The 14,177-nt window shown below is 40.1% G+C and overlaps 1 protein-coding gene across 1 annotated transcript; it reads left to right on the top strand.

Moving 5' to 3' along the window:
• Nucleotides 1-5,861: 5,861 nt before the first annotated feature.
• Nucleotides 5,862-7,649, top strand: FADD (Fas associated via death domain). Its single transcript, XM_006131043.4, has 3 exons — nt 5,862-5,978; nt 6,351-6,659; nt 7,307-7,649. The coding sequence occupies exons 2-3, from the start codon at nt 6,362-6,364 to the stop codon at nt 7,582-7,584; spliced, it is 576 nt and encodes a 191-aa protein (XP_006131105.2). The 5' UTR covers nt 5,862-5,978; nt 6,351-6,361; the 3' UTR covers nt 7,585-7,649.
• The last annotated feature ends 6,528 nt before the right edge of the window (nt 7,650-14,177 follow it).

The following is a 14,177-nucleotide window of genomic DNA, read 5'->3' as shown; positions in this document are numbered from 1 at the left end:
TCTTCCTGTTTGCTAAGATTAAAACCACATGATCCTTGCCTATTTTCCCACTCCTATGATAATCAGCCAATCTCATAAAAGCCACTTATCCACCTGCAAAGCAGCAGCTAGAGGGAGACAAACTTTCCTCAAGTCCCAGCCAGTTTGAATCCAGCTTCTACCTCTGAAGCTGGCTGTTGGCTTTCTCCTCCACCTGCAGCTGGGACACTAGTTTGGATCAGGACAGTCAGGTCATAGAGCTGGTAGCAGCTCTCCTATAGTCTGTGTAATCTCAGTCATAAGGCACTATTGATCCAGTGATCACCATGTCCTCCCACCTCAGCAAGCCAGGTATATGAGGGAGCAGGGCACCATGCTAAAGTATTAAATTGATTTAGACCACCATATCAAAAGCAAGCAAAATAAATATGAATTGACAGATGTATAGCTTAGAACTAACGCTAGAGATGAAATGTGTACAGTGAGACTGCAATATATATTATATACTTCATACTTTGTACCCCTGGTTCCCAGTCCTGGGAAGTAAGAGCAGTCTTTCGTAGATGAGAGAGTGGTCTGGAAAAGAAGTCAGAGGCCTTATTTTAAAAGCCTGCTACAGGCATGTTGTCACTGAGGAGAGGGATGGAAGACACTGTTTGTATGAGGCTGTTTAGCCAGTTTATATAGATTCACTGACCTCAGCCTCAGGGGATGGTGTTTGAGAGTAATACAGAAAACATTATAATTACAGCTGGATGCAGCAGCTCCAATACGATGGCAATGAGCACTGTTATCTGCATTAGATTAGATTAGGCACACCGTAGCTCCCACAGCAGGCACTGTGTGAGTCTGTGATCTCAGCTATTAGAATACAGAAATAAGTACACAGAGTACCAGACTGTAGGTATTCCAGAAAGAGGCAAACCCTGCCAAATGGGCCAAAGCCAGGCTACACAAAGAAGCTTCCTGGAGTGCAATTATAGGGTTGCCAGGTGTCCGGTATTGGCTCGGACAGTCCGGTATTTGCGTCCTCTTTCCAGCAAAAAAAATCCAGAAAATACTAGACATGTAAAATGTTTTTCTCAGACAGAAGGCCGCTTGGGACATTCCTCCCCTGCCGCGTATGGTGAGCAAGGGGATTTTGTGTGTTTTTGGTCTCCCCGTTTTTTGCTTTTTTTTGCTCAATCAGTTTTTTTTTTCCCCCTGTCATGTTCGGTATTTGTCCTGAAAGTATCTGTCAACCCTATGCAATACCCACCCACTTAGCAAAACCATTCTTGCTCAGGCGATTTCATAGTGCAATCTGTGTTACTTAACTACCATTCGTGTACAATGCACATAACTTGGTATACTACTTTTAAAGCACCAGTTAACAAATGACGTGGCTCTCAATAGACATCTAAGCTGTGCCATCTATACTATATTTACAAGCACAAAATAACAACAGCCAACTCATAGGACAGAGAGCAAAATCCTGTACAGAATAAATTTTGCATTCTTTAAATGTGTAGCAGATGCCTTGGCACCTTATAGAAGTTGATATAGTTGGTGCTCTTACTAATAGAGCCGATCCCCGACTTACAAACAAGTTACTTACCAAGCACTTGGTCGTAACTCGATTTGTTCGTAAGTCGGACCCAATTCATTTCAATGTGGCCATGTTGTTTGTAAGCACGTATCGTGTTTGTAACTTGCTTAATGGGAGTTGGTCGTAACTATGAACGATTGTAAATCGATGCGTTCGTAACTCAGGGACCGGCTGTACTGTTCTGGAAACACTGAAGCACAGATCTGTTTAAAGTTCTCTAAAGCTTTGAGCACCCTCTGTCGGATTTTGTAAGATATTGCCTATGAAACCTAGGCATTATTTGATTATCTCAAAGAGGGGTAGCAGTGGTAGTCTGTAACTTTAAAAACAAGCGGTCCCAAGCTCAGCTCCTCTAATGAAGTGGGTTTTGCCCCAAAAGCTCATGATATTATATATATATATATATTTGTTAGTCTCTAAGGTGCCACAGGATTACTTGTTATTATTTGATTATGTGACGGGATCACTCTCAGCTAAATATTTGGGAAGCTGCCACTGAAATCTGAGCTTTTCAAATAGTTTCTGTTAAACTTTATTCTATACATGGAAAAGGTTACAATTTGTTATACACAGGCAGACACCGCCTTCAACCCTGTGACTCTTGGCTTCAGAAGCAAAAGGCTATAGGAAAGCAAACTGCTTAGATTTTTCAACTGTGCACATGTCAGACTAAACTTAACAGATCACATTCAGGCCCAATAAAAATGGCAGCACCATCATTGTGCTAAATTTCAGTGACGCACCTCAGAGTATTAAACAATGTTGATTTGTATCTTTAAGCCCCTCAGTAGGGATACCAGTTTGGACTCCTGATACTTACAGACTTACACACTTCTCATATCAATGCTGAATCTGGCCCTGAATTTATGGATGTCTAAGTGAATGTAAATTTAAGGTGGGCTAATTTCCATGCTGAGGGAGCTACCAAAAAGTTGCAAATTATGGTAAGTTAGACTGCCTTTGCATATACTCAGCTTTGAATTTGATGCAATGATATCACCAAGCCTGAACTGAGCTGCCTCATTCTGTACAATCAGACTTTATATTGTTAGTTACTAGGCCCTAGGCCTGGTAATTCCTTACATGCTGAACCTGAGTATTTCAAATTGCTGTGGAGTTTTCCTGCGTGACCTCACTACACCATCCCACAGTAACTCTGGTGTCTCATGCTTTTGTTTAAACGAATCATCTGGATATGAGAAAGAAAATATTTATTTAGACCGACTCTATCCCTTAGAAAACTGGGAACATCAGTACCTAGTGTGTGAGTCCTATCATGTCCCACATTATGAGTGTTGATAATTCCCTCCAATTATTAGCATAACCTCTCCATATGTCCCCACTCCTGATAATTCTTCCTTCCTCTGGTGTGTGGCGCTCCTGCAGAAGCAGCCCTTTAAGCAGATCTGTTGCATATACATTAGACTGCTTATAACTCTTGCCTGACAGGAAGTTCACTCACTTCCTTCTATCAGGAGCACAAAGGAGAGAGGAGACTGGTGAAGGTACCAGTATTAATCCTGTTTTTTGGTGATTAGATGGAGATATGATCAAAGCAGGATTTACTTGAACCATCGAGAGATGGGAATATTTATTTTGGGCTGGTTTGTTTTTCTGGATTTTTTTTTTACTATTTTGCCAGACAGTTAAGTTATAGAAAATGGTTTTTGTCCTCCCTAAAACTGGAGTATGAAGCTGGAGATGGGAAAGACACTGACAATTTTTGTTGTGTGTTTCTGAGACTGAAAATGTATTAGGGTAGGATTGTACCTTCTGTGTGTGTACAATGCCTAGTAAATTGAAGGCTGTGAGAAAGGGACTAAGAGAGAACCCTCTCCCCAAAATACAAACACACACAACTTCTCTCTCTCTATTGGTTTACAAAGTAATGACAAAAGCCCAGGGGCACACAATCACAAGCTAAATGTCAGGGCACCTCAACTTACCTTTTAGTTTTCAGTAAAGCTCCCAGCCCTTCCCTGTATAAAAATAGGCTCAAAAGTATTGATTTGCTGGGTCTGATTTTCCTAACAATCAAAGAGTATCCATAATTCTGGGCTTCGTTTTTTGTGATCAGTGAAATTCATGATAATAGCTCCTTAGAAAAACCTGATATCAATTTGTTGCTGTGGATGGCACTACACCTCAGGCAGCTGCTGCTCCCATTGATGGCCTGCAGCTGAGTTGACTGCTCCATTGAGCAGACATTTTGACTTCTGGCCAGGAAGGGAAGCAGCTTAATAGCATGAGGGACAAGGAATAAAAGACTCCTATGTTTTGATCCTGGCTGTGATACTGAATCTCTTTGTGGCCTTTGTAAACTCATTTCACCACTTAACTGCTGGGATTTGTTCTCCTCTTGTAAAAAAGAAAATAAGTCATTCTATGTGCGGAGTGATAAATTAATGATTGCAAATGTTAAACTTGATCAGAATCTATTCCAGCAAATGGGGGGGGGGGGGAGGTAGTTATACCTATGTCCCCTTGACTTATTTAAACACTTGCCCTTTGCAAATGTTTTCAGATTGCAGGAAAATATGCACATGCAATCATCCTTTTTCCTGAAGCAGGAGGCATGTGATGAACTACGTGTATATCATATTGCATAAAATAACTGTTAACTTTATGCAGTCCTCACTGGAGCTAGTTCTCAAATAAGGTTTAACGTGGCCTCATGTATTTTCAAAACTTGGTCACCTATTTTTCTTTGCTGTCAATACTGGAGCACTAATCTCTTCAGGAAGCTATATGGAATAGACACAATGTGCTTAGCAGCAAGCACTCTGACTTACTCCCTAATTGCCTACTCTAACTTACCTAACCTTACCCCTACACTTTAATATGCAAGTACACTTTCAGAGGTCTGGTTTAAATATGATGCCACTGTTCAATCTCAGTTTAGATGCTGAGAACTATACAGGGTGTGAAAATAGGCTTACAAGTCTACTATTTAGGATTTAATATTGGAATGCTTAAAAGAATATGCTAACATGATCTAAATCCACTGATTTAAAGGGAGTTACACCAGGCATAAACTAGTCCCACTCTTTTAGGGTACATCTACACAGCAACATTATTTCGAAATACTGTCAAAATACTGTCAAGTTGGAGGACTGCTTACTCTGACTCCTGTAACCCTCATTGTACGATGAGTAAGGGAAGTGGGAGGAAGAGTTCTCTGTTTCAAATAAGAGCTGTGTAGACGCTCCCAATTTCGAAATAAGCTATTTTGAAATGGTTCAATTTGCATAGCTTATTTTGAATTAAGCCCTGCTGTGTAGACACACTTAGAGTATGTCTACACTACAGCGTTATTTCGAAAATCTAATTTCAAAATAGTTATTTTGAAATATCTTATTTCGAAATAATGCATCTACACACAAAATGCATTTTGAAATAGTGCGTCCACACTGATTGGATGGTAAAGCACATTTAAGGCCAGCCGGAACTGGTCTGGCAGGGCATCAGGTCAGAAATTACCTTGTGGCCAGGGTGGCCAGCAGGGCACCCTGGGAAGGGCTGGAGGCCCCCTATTTCAAAATAAGCATCTACATAGCGCTTATTTCGAAATAGCAATTTCGAAATTGGCACTATGCCTCATGGAATGAGGTTTACCAATTTCGAAATAAGCGCTCTGCTATTTCGAATTAATTTTTAAATAGCAGCTGGCTTGTGTAGATGCTAGGAAAGTTATTTTGAAATAACAACTGTTATTTCAAAATAACTTTGCTGTGTAGACATACCCTCAGTGTGAAATAAGTCTTTATGCAGCTACCATAATAATTCAGAGTAAATCTTCTAACTACTTTTTATATTGTGGCTTGGGAGTGTTGTGGTTTTTTGTTTTGTTTTTTTTTGTATTTTTGAACATCAGTTTTTACTCTTGATGAATTTCAATCCTTCAGGGGAAGGATTTGTTAAGTATATACAGAATTCTTAACTGTGATGTTTTAATTAACATAGAATTGAATTGATTTGCTTTTTCATAATAACTTAGGACCATTTTGAACAGATCTTTTATTGATCTAAAGATTTTTATGTCTTTATTCAATAGTACTAGTATTAAAGGTATGTGTGTCTATAGGTAGAGAATAGTGATAGAAATGTAGCTGTGTTAGTCTGGTGTAGCTGAAACAAAATACAGGACTATGTAGCACTTTAAAGACTAACAAGATGGTTTATTAGATGATGAGCTTTCTTGGGCCAGGTAGATAATAGTTAACTGTGTAGTATTGCCATCTACTGTTCACTGGAAAATAGAACAGTCCCTGAGGCAAAAATGCTTGCATCACTCGTTCATGTGATTTCCGGTGACTAGCAGATCTGTGTAAAGATAAAGTTCAGCACAGAGAAGTTTTTCTTCTTTGCAGCTAGGCTTTTGGGGCGAGGGCAGCATAGATTAAACCAGGAAGTAAGTAGCAACTCTTCTGAAATAAATCGTATCTTTACATATTATTCAAAACAACAATTTGGTTTTCAAGAGAAAGTACATTGAATTTTGTTCCAAACATTGGAAAGTGTAAGATTATAGATACTGTTAAGGACAGTGCATTGTGAAAGTGAAAGTACAAAATGTTTGTAGAAAATAGCTGTTAATCGCCATCCAGGGCAGTAATCATACCAAGGAGCTTTACTTTGGTTTTTAAGAACTTGTCTCTTTAATAAAATAAAGTTCTATTTATTTTAAAAAGATGTTTCTTGGGTACATAGAAAGCAGACCATTTTTAAGACTTCCGGAATGCTTTTTTTTATACATTTTTTTTTCCTTGATATTCTTTCAAAGGTCTTACCAAAATGGATCCATTTTTGTCTCTGCTGCATTCGTTTTCCATGAACTTATCGGACACTGAGCTCTCTGCCCTTAAATTTCTGTGCCGGGACAAAATTGGCAAAAGGAAGCTTGAGTCTGTCAAAACTGGCAATGATCTCTTCACCATTCTCCTGGATCAACGGGAGATTGCAAGAGAAAAGGTAGATTTTCTCCAGGTCATGATCAAATCCATTAAAAGAGAAGATCTGCTCATGCAATTAGAGGAGTTCATGGAAGGGGGACACGGTGATGCTGTCAACCATCTAGATGAGAAAGAAAAATGTAAGTGGAGGCATCTTATTTTTATTTTGCAAACTAAAAGCATAGCACACTGCTAAATGGTATTTTTTAAAGCAAGGAACTCTTTAAATCTAATCTCAAACACTGTAGCACAGGAACACTTTGGAGCAGAGGTCCAAAAAAGAGACAGTTAATAATGTTTTAAATAGTTGGAAATAATTTTGTGATGAAATTCACCCCTCTTCAAAAGGACCATGCATTGTATGAGTCTCACTCACCCATAACGAAGAGTCCAGAACTGGTACTATCCCTGACTCTAGACTGCCACATGGAATTCCACATAGTACCCGCTGCCCTGGTCATAAAGAGGGGAGTGAGAGAATGCATGCTGCAACCATTTTTTTTTTTTTTTTTTTTTTTTTTTTTTTTTTATAGAAGGGGTAACAGCAGCTCCCCTGCTACTCAGAGAACGTTTGTCACTGTGTGATGCCAAGCCCCTGAAAACTCCACCAGGTCTGAGGTGTTTCTACACTATCCTCAACACACCCAGTGGCTTTACTGCCAACAATTGTGGTCCTTAATATGAATGTGGGCAAACCTCTACAGTAAGAGTTAATATAGAAATGTACATATTAAATGTCTCTGTATATCCCTCATCATAAACTGGATTTTGCCATTTTATTTTTCAGATCAGCAGAAAATAGCTTTTGAAGTTATATGTGACAACATTGGAAAGAACTGGAAAATGCTAATTCGAAAATTAGGAATTTCGGATACAAAAATTGACAGAATTCTAATAGCAAATCCTTATAACTTGCAAGAACAATTGATGCAGTCGCTCCGAGAGTGGCAGAAATGGAAAGGAAAGGAAGCTAAGGTTGCTGACTTAATAAAAGCCCTTCGGGATTGCAAAATGAACTTGGTAGCAGACAAAATTGAAGACGAACTTTTACAACCGCGGAACTAAAACAAAATGAAATTCAGTACAATATATATTAAATGTAACATTAAAACCGAAAGCTTAAATGAAAACAGGAGGAATGCTGCCTAATTGTTAGACCAAAAGGCCATAGGGCATGTCTACACTAGAAAATTATTTCAAAATAACTAAAACTGATTTAATAATTCCTGAAAAAACAAAACCGAAATAACATGTCCACATGACTGGGAAGCCTCGAAATTAGTTTCAGGCAGGCTCTGTTATTGTGGACACCCTACCTTGACTTAGAGCCCCAGGAAGCACTGGGGAGTAATTATTTCAAATTACTCTGGGGAGTAGTTATTTTGAAATAATCAACCACATTAATGCTATTTTGAAATAAGCATTATTCCCAAGGAAAGCAGGAATACAGATTTCTAAATAACCAGCCCATTATTTCAAAATAACAGGCTTGGTAGTGTAGATGCTCCATTTACTATTTCCAAGTTAAGGGAGAGTTATTTTGAAATAGCTCCCTCGTATAGGCCAGGGCAAAGAGTTAGCAATTAGAGACACAGTGCAAGATTTTTAAAAAATTATGAGTTTGGGTCCTTAATTTTGAGGTTTTCAATCTGAGACAATTTAAAGGGTTTTGATATTTCGGAAAAAAGTGAGTGCCTGACTTACGAAACTCCTTGTCTTTTATCAAGTTGGGCACCTAAAATCATTAGTATCTTATGAAAATTTTGACCTTAGCCTCTGATTTATAGATACTTAATTCTTGATGCCCACAGTCATATCTAAGCATTCAAGTGTGAAATTCTCTTTGCCTCTGTCATGTGCAAAATAGTAATACAGGCAGTCCCCGGGTTACGTACAAGATAGGGACCGTAGGTTTGTTCTTAAGTTGAATTTGTATGTAAATCGGAACTGGCGTCCAGATTCAGCCGCTGTTGAAACTGACCAGCAGCGGCTGAATCGGACACGCCTGGGACAGAGCAGCTGGGGTGCTGCCAGGTAGGTCGTGCTCTGTCCCAGGCGTGTCCGATTCAGCCGCTGGTGAAACTGATCAGCGGCTGATTCCAGGAAGCCCGGGGCAGAGCAGCTCGCGTTCTCCGCAGCGAGAAAAGCTGCTCCGTGTCTCCCTGGTCTGCTGGGGGGAAGCACCCCCCATGCCGCCAGAGGCAGTGACGGGGGGAGGCACCCCGCACTAGCGGGGGCTCCCCCCCAGTTCGTAACTAGGGGTCCAACTTAAGTCGGACTGACGTAACCCGGGGACTGCCTGTATTCCTAGGTGTGTGCTATACCTTCCTTGAAGTACTGTGAAGCTTAGTCACGTCATGCTCATAATTGTTTGTAGTACTTTGATATGATTCTTCTTCATAGGGGCAAAATATTATTCTGAAATGCACAAAAATTAAGAAATTCAAAGTTTCAGTTCCTTCAGTAGCCATAACTTGGCCCACTACCCTCATATGGCATTCTGTATGACTGCAGATGCTTTTAAATTTTTATCTTGAAATAGGTATGCAAGATAAATTTTTATCTTGGGGACCAGAATCTCACATTTCCTGGCTTCTGTTCATTTCCAAATATTTGAGGTGATTGAATAATTTTGTTTATCATTTTAAAAAACAAACCAAGTACTAGTCACACGTTGCCCTTACTGCTAAATCTTTAGAGGTCAGGAATGGTGTTCCCTATAAGCTGGGCACTTATGCAGCTGCTCAGGAGAGATTCCAATGCTGCCCACCTGGTTAGCAGGGTGCTCAGAGCTAGGTTTTGTTTCTAGTAGTGGTGCATGTTGGCAGTGTACATAACATTTTCATTCCACACATGAAAGGATTAGAGGAAACATTGGTCAAGAATATGTTCTGTGTCATGCATTGTGTGCTCCTTTTATATTAAAGATGTTAAGCACCATATAGAATTTGGCCTCAAGATTGCAGCACAAGGGGCCTTTCCTCAACTCAGCCGTGCCTATTTTTCAGAATAAACTGCCTGAGACAAAAGGTTTATACTAAGTGTCTTTCCTGCCATAAAGAAAGGGATGCTGTCCTGATGTTGTAAAATATCCAGAAATGGCCTGTAGTTGTGTAAGGGGCCTTCCTTCTTTCTTCTAGAATATGAAAGGTTCTCTCCCATTGTTGTTGTCCTCTAATGACGTTGCTCACACTCACTCCCAGAATTCAGAGCACTGACTTAGGGATGTTAAATATTGGTTAACTGAATAGTCAATTAACCTCATAAATTTTTACTGGGTAGTTGACTATACTATTACATCCCTACACTGACCACATTTGGATGAGGCACACCGTTTTCAATGGGGAAAGCAGAATTCAATTGTCTGTGCTCTTGGCAATATTGCATGTAAAGATTAAGAGATACAGAGTGAATAAACAGAAGCATTTCTTATGGAGAAACAACATCACTAAAGGAAATATAATCCTATCTCCTACAGTTTATCAAGCCTGCTGTGAGGATGAGGAACAGCTTTTTCACTCCATGGTGCTCTAGTTGAAGGTGGCTCCAGCAGTGTTCCTTGTAAGCTAAGCGTGTTAGCTGCAGCCCAGGAGAGATTCAAATGCCACCCAGCTGATTAGTAGAGCACCCATAGTCTCTTGCAGTGAACAGCAAGTGTTTCTATTGGTGGTGGACACCTGCACATGCCTCGGTGCATATAACAAAATTTATTCCACACATGGATGGGAAAAAATAGAGGAAATATTGGGTTCCAAGTCCAATGTTACTTCACTTGGAGAAAACTAAGTTTTTCTTCACCTCAGCTCTTTTATATCACTCCCTTTGAAGAGCCTATGAACAGCCCACAGTCAAAAAAGCATGGATGGACAAAATCAATTTAAAGTAACGTGGGGCCTCTTGCAAACTTAGTGCTTATACGAACTAACCCAAGAGACTGAAAACTGCACCTATTTTGTAACCTGCTTTCATGCTTCTGGTGTGTCTGATGCATAGTGTTAGCATCTTGCATGAGTTCCTCTGAAATCAATATTGATGTGACTTTGACTAGGACAACAGGTGGCCTCAGAAACATCCTACCAAGAATATAATATAAAATTCATATCTGAAGGGAGAAGCTTCACTTTGCTGCTGACCGTGTCTCGTTTTGTTTTGTGTAGCTGACAGCATGCTGCTCTTTGCAAGATAACTACATGGCAACTCAAGACATTCAGCACCGGTATGAAATTGACAAGAAGCCTGAAAAAGAATAGGAATGATGGTGTGCAAAAACAACACAAAGTTGTCCTGAGTGTCTCCAAATTTTCAATTCAGTTGAACTCTGAGCTTCAGATATTGACACGTTAACATTCGATTACAATTACTAGAAAGGTTGAAGTAATTTTTACCCAGTACCTTTATACAACATTGTCATATGGGCTTTTTTTTTTCAGAAGCTGAACAATGAAAGATTGGCACAAAGTTATATATGATCATAATAAGCCAAAGGCTTAAGTGTAAATGTCTACGTAGAAAGGAGTAAAGAGTGATGCAGTAACTTCCACATATCTGCCTTTGTGCATATACAGTTTTAAATTAATAAAACAATAGCTTACTTTGCCTGTGTCTCATGCAGATTTTAGAAGAGTTTAGTTCTTAAGAACTAATGAATTAATAAACCCAAATTCTGAATTCAGAAATGTAGAGCCCTACGCGGATACAAAATGTTGTAGCCGCATCTGTGTTTGCAAAAATGAGCTGTGGTTATCTACATCTGCAGATGTGGATATATTTGGCTCTAGACTTCAGAAAAGTTTAGTTCTTAAGAACTAAATAAACTCAAATTGTGAATTTGTTGCTGAATAAAATACTAATCTTGAGCTGAATAATTAATTCAACAAACTGTATTATGTTAAAATATCTATGGGTTGTTTTTTTTTCCATTATTCTTCCTGCTGTAAAAACAACACTATCTGTTTCAAATCCACATTCAGTTTTTTTAAATTATTTTGCTGGGTGAGCTATTATGTTTACAGAAAACACAATGTAATTTTGTAATGAAATAGCAAATGAAATAGCAAACCTGCTCTGCAACAGCTCAAAGTTCAATGTCCCCAAGCATTTTGTCCTTTTTACTTTCCCCTTTATTCCCAGAATAACACACTGTCTTTTGCATGACAGCAGAAATACATATATATTACAAAGATTACAAGTATATGTAATTAGCATATGTTGTTTTGAGAGCTAAACTGGAATAGTTTTTACCAGTCACTGAGTTTCATTGTTGAAGGGAACAGCTCCTGACCCAGACTATATTTAAAACTTAATCAGTTCAACAACTGGAACATAATACAGTATACAGTTTGTTGACCCATTTGTAAGGGAGGCGTTGGAAGATGCACCAGATAGACCATCTTTGAATTTCTATATGTATTGTTGAAATTGTAATGTAATATTTTATACGAGAGAATGTTGTATGCACAAATGTTAATTTTTAAAACAACTTTCTTTTCATAAAAAAAGAGGTTGGTTTTTGTTTCGCTTGGAGAGGAAAAATTAAAAATGTACAGTTGTCAATAATATATATTCCTCTTTTGACAAAACATACTTATAAGAAATGGGAAATTATTGGAACCTTCATTCAAAGTTTTTAATTTTTCTTGAGCTCCCAGTGTAGAAAAATTGTCATTAAACATCAAAAATTCATCTTCTTATACAGTAATTCCTCATTTAACACGTGCCCACTTAACACATTTTTGCGATAGCACGATTTTTTTTTAGGGAACGTTTTTTGAATTACACGACCGTCCCCGGAATAACACGATTTCCCCAGCTGGCCTGTTGACGGCAGCTGTGTGGGGCTTCCCCCGCTTCCCTGCAAAGCGGTGGCGGGTTTACCGCTCACCACACTGTTCCCCAACAACTCCCCCTCACCGGACGCAGTGCGTGTCCCGGCAGACCTGCCACAGGGGCGTACTCCCAACGCAATCACCCTCCCCGCTGCTTCTCTTCCTTTCCCCAGAGCCAAAAACACCTCCCCTCCCTGTTGTAACCCAGTCCTCTTTCTCCCCCAACCTTATGTCCCGGTCCCAAGAGACACCACCGCTTAAAATACAACCCCCACTTTTTCCATTATTTTCAATGGGAAAATTGACCCTTCATAACATGTTTTCACTTAACACGATTATTTTCTGAAACATATCTATAGTGTTAAATGAGGAATTACTGTAGTTACATAAACTGTGAGGTACACTGTCTAGTGATTGGAAAAGTAACTGTAAGACCTCTCTTTTATTCCTCACTCTACGCCAGGGTAAGAAAAAAAAATCTCTTGGCCTGTATATGTCTCAATTTCCCCAGATATTAAGTGGAAGTAAAAAGAGTTCACCATAGTTGACAGGAACTCTGAGAGAAGCGGGCAAGTAATTATCATTAATGCTCCCTCACCCACTCACTGGCTGTGTCTAGACTGGCCAGTTTTTCCAGAAAATCAGCTGCTTTTCCGGAAAAACTTGCCAGCTGTCTACATTGGCCGCTTGAATTTCCGCAAAAGCACTGACTTCCTACTGTAAGAAATCAGTGCTTCTTGCAGAAATACTATCCTGCTCCCATTCAGGCAAAAGTCCTTTTTGCGCAAAGCTTTTGCACAAAAGGGCCAGTGTAGACAGTTCAGATTTGTTTTCTGCAAAAAAGTTCCGATCGCGAAAATGGCTTTTCTGCAAAAAGTGCTTTTGTGGAAAAGTGTTCGTGCGAATCTAGACGCTCTGTTCCGAAAATGCTTTTAACGGAAAACTTTTCCGTTAACAGCATTTCCGGAAAATCATGCCAGTCTAGACGCAGCCACTGTGTACAGGAAAAGTTCAAATAAAAAAAGCCATGCAAAGCTAATCTCTAATTTAAATTCTGTAAATCCCTACATTGTGTGGCTTATAAATGAGGCCATATTACACCCTTTATCATGGGCAGTCGGTAAAGTTAAGGCTGGGGGGGGGCAAGCCTTCAGCCCTGGCCCTTCCGCTGAGGCCCCGCCATCTTGGAAGCCAACTGCCTCCCTGCCCCCCACCATAGGGAGGCAGGGCAGTGGGCTGTGCCATGCGCCCCCCACCACCACAGGGAAGAGAGGAGGGTGAGTGGGCGCACATGTCCCAGCCTTCCCAGCTCGGAAGAGGTAGGAGGATGCACGGCTCCAGCCTCCCCCATCCTGGAGGATGGGCAGGGAGGGTACTCGGGGGCAGCAACCCTCTGTCCCTAGAATGCCTACAGTAGGCGTTCTGGGGGCAGAGTATAGCTGGGACCAGGCTGGCAGTTTGTGAAGACACTGCCTTCCCCCGCCTATGATATTGGATACCGGTGGCCTTTATAAAAAGCTACTATATATTTGAGAGAGTGTTTCCATCTGTCTGTTCAATAATGCCTCCTAACATGTAAGAGCTAGGATGACCAAATTTGGTATGCAGCTTCCTCTTATCCTAACTTAAAGCAAAGTAAAGGTTGGTTTGTGCCAGGAAAATGGGATGTGCCTGGAATAGGATTGCTTTTCAGAAAATCATACAGAAAAGAGACAGAATTACCAGGCAGGTGACAGGGGCTAGCTCAGAGTCCCTGTCTGAGATTGTTCCAGCCCCTAGCCATCCTCTCCACCAAGTCCATTCTAGGAATGGTGGGTGGGTGGGTGGAACCCC

The sequence above is a fragment of the Pelodiscus sinensis genome, chromosome 4 (genome assembly GCF_049634645.1).
Source record: "Pelodiscus sinensis isolate JC-2024 chromosome 4, ASM4963464v1, whole genome shotgun sequence".
In the NCBI taxonomy this organism is placed as follows: domain Eukaryota; kingdom Metazoa; phylum Chordata; order Testudines; family Trionychidae; genus Pelodiscus; species Pelodiscus sinensis.
Note: the sequence above shows the minus strand (reverse complement) of the source record. Positions and strands in the feature narration are given on the sequence as shown.

What these genes read in the sequence shown, in the direction of transcription:
- FADD (XM_006131043.4), top strand. Translation starts at nt 6,362, where the DNA reads ATGGATCCATTTTTGTCTCTGCTGCATTCGTTTTCCATGAACTTATCG. An exon ending in TCTAGATGAGAAAGAAAAAT is followed by an intron (nt 6,660 to 7,306) that starts GTAAGTGGAGGC and finishes TTTATTTTTCAG; the next exon opens with ATCAGCAGAAAATAGCTTTT.